The sequence below is a fragment of the Vicugna pacos genome, chromosome 6 (assembly GCF_048564905.1).
Source record: "Vicugna pacos chromosome 6, VicPac4, whole genome shotgun sequence".
NCBI lineage: Eukaryota > Metazoa > Chordata > Mammalia > Artiodactyla > Camelidae > Vicugna > Vicugna pacos.
In genome coordinates, this window is record NC_132992.1 from 67,060,622 (window position 1) to 67,080,565 (window position 19,944).

The following is a 19,944-nucleotide window of genomic DNA, read 5'->3' on the forward strand; positions in this document are numbered from 1 at the left end:
AATCTCAAACTCCCAATTTATCCCTCCACCTCCACCCCATCGCCTCTGGTAATGACAAGTTTGTTTTCTATGTTTGTGAGTCTGTTTCTGTTTTGTAAATAAGCTCATTTGTCTCGTTTTTTTAGATTCCACATATAGGTGATATCATTTGGTATTTTTCTTTCTTTTTCTGGCTTACTTCACTTAGTATGACAATCTCCAGGTCCAATCTCCAGGTCCATGTTGCTGCAAATGGCATTATATTATTCTTTTTTATGGCTGAGTAGTATTCCATTGTATAAATATAAAACAACTTCTTTATCCAGTCAACTGTCGATGGACATGTAGGTTGCTTCCATGTCTTGGCTATTGTAAATTGTGCTGCTATGAACACTGAGGTGCATGTATCTTTTCGAATTACAGTTTCCTCTGGATATATGCCCAGGAGTGGGACTGTTAAATCATATGGTAAATGCATCTGTAGTTTTTTAAGGAATCTCTGTACTGTTTTCCATAATGGCCGCACCAAACTACATTCCTACCAACAGTGTAGGAGAGTTCCCTTTTCTGTATGGACCTTATTTAAATCCTGATTCATAAAAACTAATTGTAACATTGATGAGGCAATTAAAGAAATTTAAACACTCATTAAATATGCAATGGTATTAAGGAATTATTGTTAATTTTTAGGTGTGATAGTAATATTATAGTTTTTTTTTAAAGAATTATCTTTTTATGGAAAGTAATTTGGCAGCTTCTTAAAAAGTTTTAACACAGGATTACCATATGATCCAGGAATTCTACTCTTAGATAGAAACCCAAAAAGAACCTAAAACAAGTACTCAAACAAAAACTTATTCATGAGTCTTAATAGTAATCGTAACAGCCAAAAGGTAGAAACAATTCGAATGTCCCTTAATGGATGAATAGATCAACAAAATATGGTATATATCCATACATAGAAAATTAGTCAGCCATAAAAGGAATGAATTACTGATACATACTACAAGGTAGATGAATCTCAGAAACATTATGTTAAGTAAAAGAAGCCAGACAAAATGTTACATCATGTATGAAATATCCAGAATAGGTAAATACATAGACACAGAAAGCAGACAGGTGGTGGCCAAGAGCTAGCGGAGAAGTATTCTGGGAGTAATCGTTTAATGGGTAAGGGTTTTATTTGGAAATGATAAAAATGCTTTGGAATAGACAGAGATGGTAGTTGTATGACACTGTGAATGTACTAAATGCACTGAATTTTTCACTTTTAAATGGTTAATTTTATTTTATGAATTTTATCTCAATTTTTAAAAAAAGAATATCTTTCAGAGATACATATTAAGGTATTTACAGAGGAAATGATACAATGTTATATGAAAATGCATTCAAAATTGGGAAGGTCACAGATGAAGAATAAATGAAATAAGATTGCCCATGGGTTAATTATTGAAACTAGGTGCTAGGCATACTTAAGTTTATTTTACTATTAAATATATGTGTGTATATGTGAATTCTTTTTAACATAAAAATTTTTTAAAAGAATAAAGTCAAGATTTGATATTAAAATGAGAGTCTACTCGACTTAGGGATTTGACATTACCTCCTCCTGAATAACAAGAGTTGAAGAGTTTTAAAGGGAGGATATGAACTGGTACATGCTTCCAGAACTCCCATCCATTAACCAGACATTCCTGAGTCGCTCTGGTCTGAACCTAAGTCTCTTGCTATAAAAAGGCACATTTGTACTTGGTGAAAACTAATGGACACAGGGAAGCTATGGCCTAAAGCCTGAAGATCTTGGGTCAGAATGAACATAGCAGCAAATTCAACACAGACCTCTGAATAACTACAGCTTCCACCTTGCAGAATAAGCAAAGTTGCTAAATTACCTGGGGTACCTGTTAAAAATAAAATAGCAGATTCACAATTCAATCACTGGGTCTGTGCTCCAGGAAGCAGCACGTTAACAACCTCCCCAGGTGATTCTGCTGCCCTCTAAAGTTTGAGAATCACTGGGTTAGGATACTGGGACCCTGGTGTCTTCCAGTGGACAAAGCTGACTCTAGAGCTCCACCTTGTGGTGCAAAAGCTAGAAAGCAACTTGACCAGAATCCTTGGCTTCCATTCATCACTCTGACAGGTGTCCAAAGCCCAGCAGGAACCGTAACAACCTCCTCTAAGGGTTTGCTCCCTAAAGATGACATTTTGATCCATGTCATCATACTCAGGGAGTTAACAGGTTCAGAAAACATTATATAAAGCTAGCTTTGTAAATACATACTATTTTGGAATGAGTGTAACACTGCATTCATTTGATGTTTATTGAGTGTCTGTAACATTCTAAGCACTATGCTAGGCACTACAGGTTAAAGATGAATAAAACATGGTCCTGTCGTTTAAAAATCCACGGAAAAACATGAGATGTAATAGTACACATTGAGACAAGTACTTCCTTTCTGAGAAGCAACTCCTGGGCGCTGGAAGGAAATTAAGATTTTTTTTTAATACTGGCCTACCTGGACATAAGGCTTACTCATATTAAAGACAATCAATGATGGCAAAAGCAGTAACTGAGACATGCAACATGAACGCCACAGACCATTAGTTCTTCAGAGAGGGTCTGAATAGAGCGTACTCTTCCACTAGGAGTGAGAGGAAGCTTCACTCATTCAACACATACTCTGTGCCAAAACCGTGCTAGATGCTGGGGACACAGTGAGTAAAGGAAGCCTGAAGATCTAACAAGGACGTTTTCCCTGATGGGGTTCCATTAGATCCTGGACCTTGAAGGGTAACTAGGATTTGAACAGGAAAAGAAAAATTATGAAAAAAGGAGAAATTCTCTATGTGTGTTTGTATGCAGAAGAGGAGCTACAAAGGGAGAAGGGACACTGGCACCACAGAAGGGGTAGACTGCTTGCTTAATGAGTTTTTATTTCTCCCAGTAAACTAGGTCATACATTAATTCCAAAAAAAAAAAATTTCCTTGGAGTATCCCACATTATAGGTTCTGGAGATATGGCATGAACAAAAATAAGGAGAAGCCACTACCACTACTGGGTAGGGGAAAGGCAAAAGTGAGGTTTAAGGTTATGTGCTATGTGTCAGAAGCAAGGTAGGTTAGGAAGCCAGTGCAGTCACACCTTATGGAAAGAGTGCCCTGGACCTGAAATAGGGCAGGGGCTTTAAAAACTGAAAACAGCGGCCAGGTACTAACACAGAGCAGGGCTGGTTGTGGCAGAGGGGTGGAGAGACAGAAGAGTCAAATGGGATTCTGGGACTTTAGCCAGGACGGTTACAAGAGTGATGGTGACATTAATAAAAAAAAACAAACAACTTAAGAAAAGAATATAGTTTTAGGGGGGAAATAAGCTTTTATTACAGGCTTCAGTAGATGGAACACTTGCCTGAGTACTGTATATGTACATATAGATAGTAAAGACGGGTGAGTGGGAGGAGAGAGAAAGCAGTGGCCAACTAGAAGGCATGTCCCCTGACTAGAGCTATGCATTCTGACAACTGAACTCCAACAATTCCCAGCTTCTCTCTTGCAGTTTTCTATAATACCATCTGAACTGCTAGGTCCTCCTGACTCCTCTCCCTCTTTTTCCCCTTCCAGCTGCTCCAAAAATTGCTGGTGATATTGCTACAACGATTGGAATCATAGGGAAGAAAGTAAATACCCACTTGAAGACAACAGTGACCTTGGGTTCTTCTTCTTCTTTTTTTTTTTTTAATGTACTTTAACATATAATACATTACACTAATTCTAAAGCATACAGCTCAGTAAGTGCTTTTGCATAAATATACACTCATGAAACTATCACACAGGTAAAGACACAGAACACCTGAAGTTTCTCTTGTGCCTTCTTAAGTCAATACTCTACCAAGACGTAACCACTATTCTGACTTCTATAACCTGCCTGTTTTTTAATAGCATACCAGTGAAATCACACAGTACATGCTCTTTTGTATCTGGCTTCTTTCATTCAACATTATGGTTAGGAGATTCATCCACATCAATGTGCGTTATCTACGGCTCATTCTTTTTTACATCTGCATAGTATTTTATAGTATGGCTACTCTGCAGTTAATCCATTCTCCTTTAATGGACATTTGAGTTGTTTCCAGCTTTGGGCTATCATGAATAAAGCAGCTGTCAATATTCTTGCACGTGTCTTTGGTGGAAACATGTACTCAGATATATCTAAGACTAAGACTGCTGAGTCATGGAGTCATGTTTAGCTTTAGTCAATACTGACAAATAGTTTTCCCAAGTGGTTGTTCCAATTTACACTCACCTAAAATGTATAAGTGTTTATTGCTCCATACCTTTGACAACACTTGGTACTATCAGCCTCTAATTTTAACCATTCAGGGTATACACTGATAACTCATTGTGGTTTTAATTTGCACTTCCCTCATGAGTAGTGAAGTTGAGTACCTTTCAAATACTTATTGGTTATTTGGATATCTGTTTTTGTGAAGTGCCTATTCAATATTTCTGCTCATTTTAAAAACTGAGTTTTGGGTCTTTTACTTACTGATTTATAGTTTGTTACATATTCTGAGTGTGAATTGTTGTTCAATACATGTATTATGAATATTTTTTCCTAGACTATGGCTCATCCTTTGACTCATCTTTTCACTTAATAGTGTCTTTGGTGAATAAAAGTTCTTAATTTGAATGAAATCCAATTTATCAATTTTTTGTCTTTCATGTATAGTGCTTTTGGGATCCCGTTAAAGTTAAGAATCTTTGTTTACCCTCATTGCTGTGCATTCTGTGAGGTCTGGAGAGCACCAATCCTTAAAGTTGCAACAAAGGATGGGTGCCTCTTCCAGTCTTTAAAGTTGAACCCCTGGGCTCTATTTTCCACTAACAGTACAAACAACCCTCAAATGCAATGTGGGCAGAGACTGTCCAGCTGCTCAGAAGGCAAGGAGTTAACTTAATTTGGTCTCTACAGAAGGATTGGCACAGGCTCAGAAAACAGACAATTAGTCCCCAAAGCCAGATGAGTTCCCAAGAGCAATTTCTTTCTAATAGTAGAATTACACTCATTGCCCATTTTCAGATGTGTCATCTACACAACACATAAAAGCACTGGCTTATAAGGCAAGTCTTTACAGGAATTCCTGGCTTGCCCTAGTTTTATTATTGAGTGGGAAAGAACCACTGTCTTTATTAGCCTTGTCAAAGCAAGACATTGTTACTTGTCACAGAACTAACAAAAACTGACAGAAACTAAAGACACGAGAAGGGAGAGAGGCGGTGAGCTAGCAGACAGCTAAAACAGGCAATGAAAACGGTGAGACAAGGAGAGTAACAGCAGGGGAAATTTCACTTTTCCTGAATGCTTTGGATGTTCAAGGATCTCAGTTCTGAAAATTGTTCAGAGACCACTGCAACTGTCCAAGCAAGACATCATAACTTGGATGTTGGCAATGACAAAGGAGAGGATGGTTGTGAAAAGACATCAGCAGAAATAATGTAAATGAAATAAATGAAGCCCTGCCCAAACATGCAATGTACACTTGTATATGTTAAGTTTTCTCTTATCCAATCACTTATACTCAAGTTCCCCACCCTATGGAACACTCTTTATCAGTAAAATCCCCAAAGTCAACCTTCAAACTCCAATGACTACATGGCCAGGGAAGTAATATAAATGAGAGAAGTACACCTGGATCAAGACATCAAGGACTGGTGGAATCCTTAACACATCATAAAGGGTTAAAGAGGAACTCATGGCTCAGCTCATATGACTGCTGCCACATGAGAACAGAGGTCCAATGACAGATCTTTTGACTTTTTCAAGAGATGTTAGAAATTGTGATTTTTCTGTTTAATTTTCCAAACACTATTACATTATGTAGGCCAAAATATCTCTGTGGGTTGAATTTGGCCTATGGGCAACAGTTCACAACCTCTGTTCCAAAACTTTACAAAAGAAAAATAAATAGCATGTGCAGGTTTCCAGGGTTAGGTGAACAAGAAACTTGGTTAAGTCAGCATGTAGACGGGAGCTGCGCCAGGAGACAGTGAAAAGGGAGGCAGAATGTCTAAAGGACTCAGCCTTCAGAGTTGGATAGGTCTGTATTAGAAAAATTTGAGAGAAATTCTGACAAAGTTTTATTGCAAGGAGGCCTAGATGAAAGAACACTAGAAAATACAGGGCCCCTAACTGATTTAAACACAGGGGAAGATATTATACATACACACGTGTATTATTTCACCTTTCTGTACCTTGATTTCTTTATTATTAAAATAAGAATAATAGAATCTACTTCATAAAGCTGTCATAAGGATTAAATAAGGAATTTTTCTTATAGTTGTCATTATCCTTGGCAAATAACACTTAATAAATGTAGGCTATTATTTACTATTATGAGACACTGAGAGGTGGAATAACATGCTCAAGATCACATGGCTACTAAGGTGTACTGCCTGCCTTTGTGCCCAGAATGTATAGCTTCAGCTCCTACACTCTAAACCATCAAGCTCTTCTGCCTCCCTTTACCCTCACTGGGCTAGTTTCTTAATCTGTACAATGAGGAAGTCAGATCAGTCCCTTCCAGAGCTGACATTTTACTCTGCCAGCCACCCTCTGATCAGCTTATTTCAGGGTTGTACAGTGGGACAAATATGTCCCTGTTCACACTCCTACGGGATAACTAGCTAAGGTAGAGAGGCACATCTTAGGCTGGGGTAGGGCAGAGAAACCGCTCCAGCAATGGAATCATCCAGCAGGCAGGTTAGGAAGGACAAGGTATTCAATGTGAGGCCCTGATTGTTCCACAGGGACTATTTTTATCTCTAGGAGGCCAGTGGGCCTCTCAAGTAGGTCCAGAATTCACACGTGTGCCCAACCTATTACAAGCTGAAGTCACTTATAAGCCTGCTAAGGAACCACAATAGGCTCTAAATCCAGAATCTTTAGAACACCAAGCGACTCATTTTCTTGGGGTTCAAGGGTCTCTATGAGAACCTGGTAAAAGCTCTCCCAGTCCCCAAAAGAAAATGCCACATGTGCTCAGATATGCAAGCACACATGATTTTACCTGCAGTCATAAGGGGTTCACCAATTCCCTAAAATCTTTCCCTAGACTTTAAGTATCCCTGAAATAGATCTATCCTATTCCAGGCTTGTCTTCCCAGGAGGTTCAGAATTGTCCCTAGATCTGGGTTGGGGTTTCTAGGCAGCTGTGTTTGGGAGACAAATCATCTATTGCAACTCAGCATAATTAACCCTGCATGGAAAAGATAAAGGGCCAGCTCTTCCTCCCCACACCCTGTACTGAGAGAATTCAGAGATCTGCAGTTTAATGTCCGAACACCAGTGGATGTGAAGAACAGTACCCCAAGAATATTTCATGCTCCTTTTCTGCCTCATATCCATAAAACCACACAGAACCTTAGAAAAGTTGAAAGAAATAGGTAAAAACGTCCTTGTCTCCACAGTACTGCACTCCTCCTTTTATTCCAAGAGAGGAAATCAGTCAAGATTGCCAATTAGTTTTATTAGTTGACTTTTCTCCCATGTGGGCTTTGAAAACCATAGATTACCAAAGGAACCACATAATCTCACCCATAAATGACAGGGTAATCAAAACAAGAAGATAATATTTTCCCCCCCATTAAGACTTGCAACAGTTTAAGTGTTGATGAGAGTCTGGAGATACACGTAGTCTCATGCAGTTGGTAAACAGGATTAAATCAGTGCAGCCTTAAGTGGTGGTGGGAAAATCTGGCAATTTTTATTGTAAAACATACACCCTTTGGTGCAGCAATTCCCAAGATATTTCTGCAAAGGGAGGCCAAGACAGATGTGCAACCATATTCATGCAGCACAGTTTATAATGGCCCAAACTGGAAACAAGAAGTCTGGCTGTTGGATATATCATAAGAATGGAATACCATGTAGTCATTAACAGAATGTGCTAGAACTGTAAGCGATGATATGAAAAAAAAAGCTCCAAGACATAGTATTAATTGAAAAAAGAAGCTGAGAACCGTAGTAGCATTACATGTTTCCTTTACTCTAAATTTTTTAAAGGACATGTATTCTTTACACTAATTATACACATTAAATCATGTCTGGACAGATACTTAAACTGTGTGCTGTAGTTACCTTCAGAAAGAAGAGATTAGGAAAGAGAAGAACCATATTGATGTACAAACATTTAAAATAACATACAAGGAACAGAGATAATCTCAAGATGAGATTTTCCTTCTTCCTTTTTTTCATTACACGTCTCTGGACAAGAGACCCTAAGTCTAATAAGTGTTACTATAAAAATAAAACAGGAATCTCACTTAGAATTTTTTAAAAAGAAAAGAATTCAAGCAGAAAGAAGAGGAGGGCCCAAATATAATGCAGAGCAGGAAGCTAGTAGAAGAAAATCGGGATGAGCGTTAACATTCAGCCCCTTTCTTCTCTCAAGACACTGCTGACATCATGAACTACTCAAGTTTTCCACTGAGGATGAACAGCTCAGGGCCCCACTCCCATTCCAGTTGCCAGCTGTTCACTACAATTATCAGTACGGGAGATAGCAGGTTGGGAGAAGGCTGGCCTTAGTCCAAAATCCTGCCCTGTGGAGCCTCAGGGAGCTCTGCTCAACACCAGGGATCCCCTTCTGTTCTATCCAGATCTGCCACAGTTCCAACCCCATCAGACTGCCCCATGGAGAGAATTAGCTAGAACTAAAAATCACCAAGGAAGATAATCCTCTGTACTTAACTGCCCCTTTCATCTGAGGCCCCTGAAATAAACCATAACTTTTCCACAATACTCTTCTGCAACAGTGCTTTAGTGTGGGAAGCTATCTCCACGTAGAACTTTCAGAGGACCTAGCAGTGCATGTAAAAGCAAGGTTTGCTTTACATACAGGTGCCGTAAAAGGTTATCTCTCCCCCATATGATTTAAGGAACATGAAAGAGGCTCCTACTTGCCCTCATCCACATATTTCTCTTAAGGATGCCTAAAATTCTTCCATTAGTGATTCATACCATCAGTTCAGAATTGTCCTAAGTGTACTCTTAATAATGCAAACAGAAGGGGAACACATTACGTCCCTGACACTGTAGTCCAGTAACTGTAGTCCTCTTAACCTTTATTGTTACAGTCACTCTTCCTTTTGAGAAACATAAAAAATAAACAAACTCCCTTCTCAGAAAACACACTTAGATGAATACATGGTGTAATTTCCATGCAATTTGGAGGGCTCACAGTTCTCATGAAGCCCATACCCTCTTCAGCCTGGGGTTAAGAATCCCCAGTTCAGTGGAAATGAGTTTAACAAATCACCATCACTCCCCTGACAAGACCTCCCGTGACTGTGGGGAAGCCTGGACCTACAGGTAGAAGGCAGCACTGAAGGGAGGTTTTCAGTATTGCAAAGTTTGCCTAGAGTGGACCCTGTCTAGAGTGCAGATTATAATTTATGACTCCTCCTCAGCAAGGAGTGTGCTATCTCACACTGTCTGCCCTTTGGTAACAGGGCTCCCCTGGCTTCAGAGACACGAGGACACGTTAGGAGATGTCCAACTGAGATCAACTGCCAAACAGGTTCGCACAACCCTTGCTGGCTGATAATATTACCTGAGAGTTGAGGCAGGGAAAAGGTTTGTTTTTTTTTTGGTCTATAATGCTTAATATTTTCTTTTTTTAACATTTTTCAATTGAGTTATAGTCATTTTACAATGTTGTGTCAAATTCCAGTGTAGAGCACAATTTTTCAGTTATACATACATATATTCATTGTCACATTTTTTTCGCTGTGAGCTACCCTAAGATCTTGTATATAAGGCAGGGAAAAGTTTTAACACCTTCTGAACATAGGGGACTCACCTCTGAGGTTTTCGAATATCCCAGAGTCCCACTCCTTCCTTTGAATTGGCTGTGGCCAATAACCTGGGTTCCACAGGGTTAAACATGACACTGTGAAAGGCTGATGGATAGTTGGCCAAGCAGAAGGGCTCTGTGAAGAGAGAAATTCTGATCAGTCCACTACAGGCACCTCTGGACCAGTGCCAGGCAGACAAGCAAGGAATGTGAATGCAAGGAGGAGCACACCCTTTAACAACCATCCCAGTGGGCTGGAATCCAACAGAGTACATCACCCCAGTAGCTGTGCTTACTCACAAAGTCCCCACAAGTCCTGGTACACACTTTCTGCACACAGAAAGTCTGAAAACAGCAACTTTAACATACATACACAAATTTTAAGCTATAATACTCAGAAATACACACAGAATCTATTCAGATCCTGTGACAAAATAGAAATGGTCACTGTAAATGGGAAATTAAGGGTTTTTTTTTTTACAGTAAGTAAAACTGAATTCCTCATGAGCTGAAAAAAATTCACAACCTATTACTGGTAAAATCATAATACCTTAATTCAAATATATTAGCTTCAGAAATTAAGTTTTAAAACTATACAAAGATTTAATGAAGACAAAACAAAACAATAGTGCAGTCTTTCCTTCTGGTCATATTGCTTCTTAAATTGAAAAGAAAAGGGCTTCAGTCTAGAATTTTAAGACTTCACTTCCAATGTTGAAATACCTAAAAAAATAAAAAAGGCATCGAACTTCCCTTGCATCCAGCCAGCTCCTTATCAACTTCACTTAGAACCCTGCAGCCTCTTACACGTGTTAGCTGGCTCCTAGGCGAAGCCATAGGCCTACGGAAGTTGTTTAGAAGCAGTAGACAGAAAGCACTCCCCAGTCTACGATTTCCGTATGTGACACTTCACAGGTCTCTGGGCACAGAGAGCACTCAATCATCTCTGCCAGCAGGCAGTTCAGACAGAGGAGAATTTCCCCTACCAAGCACACAGTGACTCGACCATCACCTCTGCTTTCAGCTACCTTCTCTGTCTGACCCTGAGAACAAGCTTCTCTTATAGCCTGAACCTCAATAATGAGCACAGAACACTATATTAAATGTTCAGAATACAGAATAATAAGACCCAGAGCCTGCCAGACAGACTAGGTAGGCAGAACAGTAACTCTGTGTACACAGGTGTGCACAAGAGTAGGGGTGGAGGCAGCACTAAGGGCCTGCTGGAGGAAAGAGCCTTTGAGGACAGAATGACAGAGAAACCTCTCTACCGAAAATGAGCAGAAGAGATGCATTTCCTGAAAACTCCAGAGACATTCAACATGACAAATTCTTCGTTTTATATTTCAGAGACCCACAGAACTGATTTGGAAGAGGAACTCACTCAGACAATCCCCTTTAAATAGAATGTATCTGCTATCATTTTAAGCTCCTGCACACAGTTAAGGTGAGGTTCTGTGGTTCTTTCAGCAAAATAACAAGCCTGAAACTAGGATGCAAGAAAGTGCACAACACCCCCCATTCTCTGTAAATAGCCAGGAATATGTACATGCCAGCACCATGCACAGAGCTGACCCCTGGTGGCTACCCTCTACAATTGAGGCACCACATGTCCTGTTCCTTGGGACAACTAAACACCAAGATACTGCGGTGTTTACTATAGGTGCAAAGGTCTGTGGAGATTCACAGGTGATTGGAGAAGGATTGGTAAAGGTGCCTCACTTCTGACTGCTTAGGGGTAGGATAGGGCCTCCAGAGACACATATTTATGCCCCCACATGTGAGTTTCCTCTTTCTTTACAGTTCTTCCCCTCAGGCTTCCCAGGCCATAAATTGTATCTGCAATGAACCCAACTTCAAACTCTTCAACACAATCCAAAAGCTTTTTGCACAGTGAACCTACCTCCATGGGGAGACTCCCGGATGTCCCAGATGAGAACCCGGCCATCATCTGAGGAGCTGGCAAAAATGTTGTCATTCACTGGGCTCACCGACAAGCCATACACTGCATCTTCATGAGCAAACACATCCAAGGTCTCACTGCTGAGAGAAAGAGAGCAGAGAGAGGCACACAGGCACACACATACACATCACCATGGAGCAGAATCCCAGCCCTCTAGTTCCTAGAATGGAGTTCTCTTTCATTTCCTCCAGCAGAAAGTCAACCTAGCTAAACACAAAGGATTATATATTTACTAAAAAAAGTAGGCATTCAACTTCCAGGTTTAAAGAAAAAATATTGTTAAACAGACTTCATAGATTTCATGACAAGTTTGCTTTGCAATAAATAAGCATGAAAGTGACTCAACAGATGAGCTTCATGTTTTCACTTCCTGCAGAATGCATCTGCTTGTGTACAGGCCTGGAGGTGGTGCTAGATTTCTAAAAGCAAGGGAATGCTTTAGAGCAGCCCCGATGCCAGCAGGGGTAGAAGAGGTATTTCCTGGCAATCTGGCATGGTGAAGAAAAGCATGGCTCCAAGGCCAGGCTACCTAAATTCAGGTCCTAACACCACTTGACCTTAAGTTACCTAACAGCTCTACTCCTCAGTTTTCTGATTGAGGTCATAGTAGTATCACCTGATAAAATTACTGTGAGGGTTAAATTAATACATACAAAGCACTTAGAATGGTACCAGGCACATAAAATATTAGCTATCATTATTATTAAGGATTGTTTACTTCCCTTCCAACCTCTCCCTTTAAATTTTCACCTGAAAACTATAATTTTATAGCAGCTTTCCAAATTTTTTTTAAATCAAAATTTTATTCGAAACTATTACGGAAATCTTTTTCAGCAAAGGACAGCTGGTTTCAGGTTATTTTCATCAAAAAACGAAAACTATTTTGGTCTAAAGAGATATTTGCTTCTCTTCATATGAAAAACAGAGTTAATTACCTTTATACCAACAATCTATTTACCTTTCAACATCGTGGAGGATAACTTGCTCATCATTTCCTGTAAAGGAAAAAGCAGATGTTTGATAATTCCTGTAATTCATTAACTGTGAAACCTGGAGTAACATCTGTAACTTTTCTATGCCTCAGTAAAAACAGAATAATAACTATCTATATAGGTATTGTGAAGATAAGAGTGCATTTGTAAAAGCATTCAGAACAGGACTAAGCCCCAACAAATGTTTGCTACTATTCACATCCTCATCATCTTTTATGGCATTAAAATTTAATGACTGTGTGATTCTAAATGATGGGAAAGTGTTTATCCACAAGTTTTTTTCCTCTTGTATTTCTCTTTATTCTGTCAAGGAATCTAAAAATACTACATTCATGATATGTGTAGTCCTGCCTTCAAATGGTTAATATAGTCAAAAAATAAAAACTCAAAAATGAAGACAGTAAAAAAATTTCCCCTTGTATGCTGAAAGCATAAGCAGTAGAGATGTGGCCCAGGTCATCCTAAAGCCCTGGCTGTAACTCTGCTACAGGTTCATACCAAGTAAATCAAACCCATACTAATGCTTTCCAGGTAACAGGCATAGTGTGAGGTGCTGGGGACAAGATTCAGTCCACCTGTATATACAACTAATCATGACAAGAGGGGTTATCTTGTTGCAGTGATATGCTCTACAATGAGGACACAGATACAGGATCAACTGTGTCCTTTATGAGCAGGATGAAAGTACGTAACACAGGTGAGAGTATTTTTATGGGGAAGGAGACACATAAAGAAACTAAATAACCCAAAACTCTTACCAATGGAAGACGTAGGCGAAGTGGTGGGTACTGGACAATTAATCATAGCCCAGAGAGGAACAGCATGTGCAAAAGGCACAGGGCACTTAAGATGGAAAGTGATTTAGTAACTAGAGTACAAGATGTGGGGGAGGAAGATGAGGCCAAACAGGTAGATTGGACTTAGATTTTATCCCATGCACACTGTAGGGTCAAAGGTTCACATGGTTGAAACTTTCTTTTAAAAGAAAACCTGTATAAGCAATGAATAAGGAGAGTTAGATACTGGTAGCAGAAATCACAGAAGGACACTGCAATAGTCCAGGCCAAAGCTAAGGATCTGAATCAGGGCAGTAGGTATAGAAAGAAAACAGAAACTAAAGGACGAGTATGAGGCTTTCAAAATAGATCTGACAGTCTAGTTGGTGACTAATAAGATGCGTAAATGAAAGAAAGGCAGGTTTGAGGATGACTTTGAGATTTCTATTAGGCTGAACCATAAGAAATTGTCATTTTTGTAAGCTGAAAATGCTTCAATGTCAGCAATTTCTTAAAAGGTAAACCTAACAGCTTAAATAATTAAGTGAATGGTGATAATAATTGGGAAAGGGAATCCAGGGAACAAGAAGTATTTGTGCAGGGGAGGACTAATAATTTTAGTTTTAGATCTGCTGCATTTAAATTACTTTCGGAACACAAAGGTAGATATTCAGTGAGGAAATCTGCAGCTCAGAAGAGAGGGCAGGGCTAGAAATGCAGTGGTCAGAAAGGAGTGTGACTGACAGATGCCATCAAGAAGCTGGCTTGAGCACAAGCCATTCCAGTTGTACCTTAACACAATGTTTTTTCAAACAGGAGCCATCCATGGTCATAACATCAATCTGAGTCACAATTTTTTAAATCTTTAAAAACAAAATAGAACAGAATAGAAAAAAAAACTAGAGTGTACCTCAAATAGTAAGGTTAAGTACAGTTTCTAAAACCTTTCTGTGTACCAGACTGCAATGTGAAAAGGTTTCTACTGAAAAAGAAACAAGAGCAAAGGAGAGGAAGGAAAGTAGGACAGACAGACATTAGTCTATAAATGTGTCTAAACTGCTGTAATGCAGAGAAGACAAGCTATGGGAAACCACAACTTAATGAGACAAAGGAAAGAAAATTACGGAGTTATTTTAGCACTCCTTTATCTGAAATTCCAGCCACAGTCAATTTCCCAAGGTGGAAATCTCCCTTCTTCTCACCTCCAGAGAATACTTTGGTGTTCCCACTGTTGAAAGCCAGGCAAAAAATATTGGAATGATGCTCTCCTTTCAGCTGTATGGGCTTGACTCTGGAGTGGATGGCTTGTTCCATGTGCCATAGTAGAACCCGGCGATCATCTCCTCCTTGAGAGGGGAGTAAGAATCTAGGGTTAAAACAGCTAACATTTCAAGGCTGACATTTGGTTTTGCCAGCCTTGAATCCCATCATTTTCAAAACTGCACCTCGACAGCTCCATGTGATTCTGATGAGGCACACAAACCCAGGACTCTACCCTCTGAACCATCAGTAAACACACGGCCTCTAAACCACTCACTTTTCCCCAGAAATTACATCTTACACACACAGAAAAGGAAGGGGATAAAAACACTAACATTAAAACCTTCAAAGCCACCCTGAATTTCCAGAGACCCAGTTGTTCAAATATTTCTTTATTTGCTACGTGAAATCTTTCTACTAATGTCCCCCCCCCCTTTTTTTTTGTCTAACAGAATCTGAGTTGGGTTTCTAGTGCTTGCAACCAAAGAACTCTAAAGAAATATGCTAGTATTTCTATCATAATAGCTTTCAAAGCACTCTCCTTGATGTGAACTCATTGACTATGGGGCACTATACAAATGAGGAACCTGTATGACTGTCACAACAGCAGTATCAAGACAGAATCCACCTTTCATGAAGCTCAGTCCAGCTCTTTCCTCTGCGTAACTCTCAACTGTCCAAGTTAAATGAGCAATATTATACTGCATGAGCCAGGTCCTATACATGTTCTATATATTCTTTGTATTTGCAAATGCATTAAACACATCTGGAAGAATGAACAATGGACTGTAAACAGTAGTTACCACTTCCAGAAAATGGGATTAAAAGAGAAGTACAGGACAGATTAGAGGGTTCTTGCCTTTATAGATTTGACACTGCTTGACTCTTTATAACAGGACTATATTATACTATTAATAAAAATTTAACTTACAATAGGCTCAAACACGGGCAGCAAACCGTAGTAAGTTCTACACCTCTGCCTCCACTCCTCTATTAAATACATTAAATAGCCACAAATTATAGCACATCCATACAAGGGCATATCATGTAACCATCAAATTAGTGAATCTGTAAGAACTAACTAACTCAGAAAGATGTCCAAAGGTCTTTGTTAAGGGAAAAATGAGGTGTAAAACAGAATGCATACCAACATCCATTTGTGTAAAACAAATTTTTAAAAAGCTCCACAATAGCAGGAACTTTGTCAGTTTTGTTCACTGCAGAATTTCCAGCACCTAAATGAATACCCCAGAGTAGACACTGAATGAATATGTTTATGCTTGTATTTGCATATCTAGATGGCTATAAAAGAAATTATTTTTAATGGACACATCACCTCTAGGCTAGGATTGTTTGGAGAATTTTTATTGTGGTGAAATATATATAATATAAAACTTACCATTTTAACCACTTACAGGTGCACAGATCAGTGGCATCTGCAGTGTTTGTGCAACCATCACCATTATCTATTTCCAGAAATTTTACATCATCCCCAAATGAAACTCTATACCCAATAAACAATAACTTCCTCCAGTCCTCAGTAATTATCATTCTAGTTTCTGCCTCTATGAATTTGATTACTCTAGGTAGGTATCCTCATATAAGTGGAATTATACAGTATTTGTCCTTTTGTGTCTGGTTTCTTCACTTAGTGTGATGTCCTCAAGGTTCATCCATATTGTAGCATGTATCAGAATTTCATTCCTTTTCAAGGCTGAATAATATTTCATTATGCACACATCAAATTTTTCTATTCATTCATCCATCTATGGACATTTAGGTTATTTCCACCTCTTGGCTACTGTGAATAATGTTTCTAAGAGCATAGATGTACAACTACCTGTTTTCAATTCTTTTGGGTATATACTGTTAGAAAGCTTTTATGTTTTACCTTTTACTTTACCATCCGACATTTTGCCACAAACAAATTTCCTTTTACAGTAAAAAAAAAAAAAAAAACTACAAAAACCAAAAAACAGTAGAAGATATAGTAGCCAAACCATACTTCTCTCTCTCCTAGAAAGAAGTTGTCTTTGCTCCTTGAGTTCCCTTGTTTCTTGAGATCCTTCTTCCTCTCATTATTGTTCAAAATCAAATTCTGCAGCTGTCCTTCTCCACAGTATTTCACTGGCTACCACAGTGATCCCTTAAATATGGCCCACCGTGTTCTGTATTGATGATTTGCCTATCTCAACTATGAGTTCTCTGGCTTGAATGGTTATTTAAATTCTGTATCTCTTATAAGTTTAAAAATAAAGGTGGCTTTTTATTGTTTTATTTTAATGAAGAATAACATAAAGGGACTTTCCACCCTATTAACAGATTTAGACAGGGCACCAACACTTTAGTTCTCAATAGTTTCTACTCTTACTGTTTTTCTCCAACACTGAGGCCACAGGTCAGGGATCTAGCAATGCTTTTGCTACTGTGTATTTTATATTAGAGAAATATTTCTCTGTATCCATGACTCTATCAAAAGTGGAAAATTAAAAGATAAAGAGGCCCACATATTTTTCGTATTTACTCATATTTCTAATCTAATCTTCCTGAACCTGAGGTTCATCAAATACAAAATGGGGATCATAATAGCTCTACTTCATGGGTTTTATAGATTGTAAAGCCAAGTACAAGAGAGTTAAGTAACTTGCCAAGGTCACAACAGTAAGTAAAGTGGTTGAGCTAAGATTCAAAAGCAAGCAGCTAAGACTCCATAGCCCCACTCTTAACCACTCCTCTAGACTGCCTGTCTTACAGGACAAAAAATGAACTGTAACTGACAAAGCAAACTCAGTTGATGGACCACTGAAGGGATTCTCTGCCTTGGTAGCATAATCCAAAAACAAGTAGGTAAGAATAAAATAAAGGACCACAGGAATAAAAACAAACCAACTTAACTAAGAGTAAATGGAGGGAGCATGGGCAGGGACCAGGAAAGGACTGCCTGAAATTACAAATATTCTAGCAACGCACAAAACTGATAATGGCTTATTATGAAGAATATGCAAAGAATCCCTATAAATTAGTTTTGAAAACTACTAGGAAAAGAAACATATATGAGAACTCACAGAAGTGGAAAACTAAATAGTCAACAGGTATTATAGAGGATCTCAACCTCTGCAGTAATCAATGAAATGTAATTTATAATCTAGATACTTTCTTACAAAATGGCACAAGAAAATGTACTAGAATGTTCACTGCCTCATTTCTTGTTTGTTTTTTAAATTTTTTGGTGGGGGGGGAGGAGATAATTAAGCTTTTGTTTATTTTTTTAGTGGAGGTGCTGGTGATTGAACCCAGGACCTTGTGCATGCTGGGCAGGCACTCTACCACTGGGCTATACCCTCCCCCTCCGCCTCATTGTTCATAATAACAAAAAAAAGTAGGTAACATAAATATCCATCAATATATAAACTGATAAAATTCAATGGAATATAAATACAAATGAAATCTAAACCTAGAGGAACACCATACAGCATTTAATATGGGTTAGCAGTGGGGAAGATATAGCTCAAGCACTAGAGCATGCACAAGGTCCTGGGTTCAATCCCTAGTACCTCCTCTATAAATAAGTAAGTAAGTAAGTAAGTAAACCTAATTACCTCCCCCCTCAAAAAACCCAATAAAATCAGTTAGTGACACATGTACCAAAATGAATAAAACCTAGTGGTAAGTAATAAAAAGTTTCAGAAGGATATGTATATATAAGTATATATTTTAAAATATGCAAACAATACCATAATATTTATGAATAAACACACATAGTAAAAGCAGACTTCAACTGTATCTGTAAAGTTCTGTTCTTTTAAAAAAACAATAGATTGGAAGAAAATTTAACAAATTGTCAACACTTAGTCAAATACAATTGATCTCTCTCTTCTTTATGTATTTCATGATATTGTTATATCTCTTAGGTGTAATACTGTGGTCATGTTAAAAAAGAAACAAGTCCTTATCAGTTAGGGATGCATTCTGAAGTGGGTCAAATAGTGAATGTCTGGAATTTCCTTTAAAATATTCCAGGGTAAAAAAAGGTGCAGAGCTAGGTGATTAATATAATGTAGATAATTACTATGGATGAGTACACTACATTTTTATATATGCTTGCATATTTCCATAAAATAAATATATTTTTAATGTTTATGATAGAAAAAAGAAGACAAGACTCTCCAGGATGTGCTGGGATGCCCATAGTAAAGAAATATAACTGAGGGCACCTCTGCATTTTTTCAGGCAGCACAACCTCTCCAGAACTGCAACAGCTTAAAAAAAAAAAGTTCAAAAAAAAAGAAAACAGAATATCTAAACCTATGCACTCAGTCATAACCATTCTCAGCCAAAAGATCTTCCTCCATCACCCAGACAGCATTATCTTTAATGTTTATTCTAGACATTTATTAGATGATTTAACTTTGCCAAATAAATACTTCATAATTTAAAATGCATGGTTATTTGTAGAGCATGCCTTGGGATCATTTAAAATGATGTGTCCTTAGTAGCTAAAAATGATGTTGACAGCCCAAGTTCACAGGAGATTGGAATCACTGAGGCAGAAATTATTGCTATGGCAGGGCCTGCTTCTTCTACTTTGACCTCAAGGTTAGTGTCAGTAGATGAGAGGTGCACCCCTCCGCCGCCACTTTCTTTAGGTAAGGTAGTAAGAGCCCTGTGCAGACAACTTTTCAATCATGCGTAGGCAAAACCCACAAAGGGTGCAAACTTAGGCATAATCTGACATTGCTGGGCTGCTTTTAAGCCAGTAGAGGGAGCAGAACAGCTATGCCCAAATCTCTGACCCCACAAAGCAAAGGAGGGCTGGTGAAGCAAGGATAAATCAGTTTAGAACATGAAAAATGCTCTACAGTCTGTCTCTGTAAATCACCTGGTCAGTTCAAAAAAGCAGAGATTTATTGTATCTTCCTACAGAGAGACACGACAATCCAAGTGAAGAGTATGATCCTTTAAGGCAGCTCTGTGAGCCTGGAAGCTGGATGCTTGTGGGGCCGGCCCCAGCCTCTCAAACACCTCAGGGAAAGCACAGGAACCTCTTAGGAAGGCAAGCCCTTTCTGTTTGGCGCCAGTGTCAGGCAAGGAACAAGTAGAGGCCAAGCCTTCTAAACTT

The 19,944-nt window shown here is 38.7% G+C and overlaps 1 protein-coding gene across 3 annotated transcripts in view; it reads right to left on the reverse strand.

Annotated features, from left to right (window-relative positions):
* The window catches only part of DCAF5 (DDB1 and CUL4 associated factor 5), a 91,623-nt gene that overhangs the window by 52,011 nt on the left and 19,668 nt on the right, over window positions 1-19,944 (reverse strand). For 2 of the 3 annotated variants that reach the window (XM_006206934.4, XM_015241482.3), the window contains exons 2-5: window positions 14,768-14,911; window positions 12,756-12,792; window positions 11,738-11,877; window positions 9,841-9,970 (exon numbers count right to left, since the gene is read on the reverse strand). In XM_006206934.4, the coding sequence (XP_006206996.2) occupies window positions 9,841-9,970; window positions 11,738-11,877; window positions 12,756-12,792; window positions 14,768-14,911 (451 nt within the window). The remainder of the gene's footprint in view (window positions 1-9,840; window positions 9,971-11,737; window positions 11,878-12,755; window positions 12,793-14,767; window positions 14,912-19,944) is intronic. The other variant, XM_031679162.2, reaches the window with a different exon arrangement.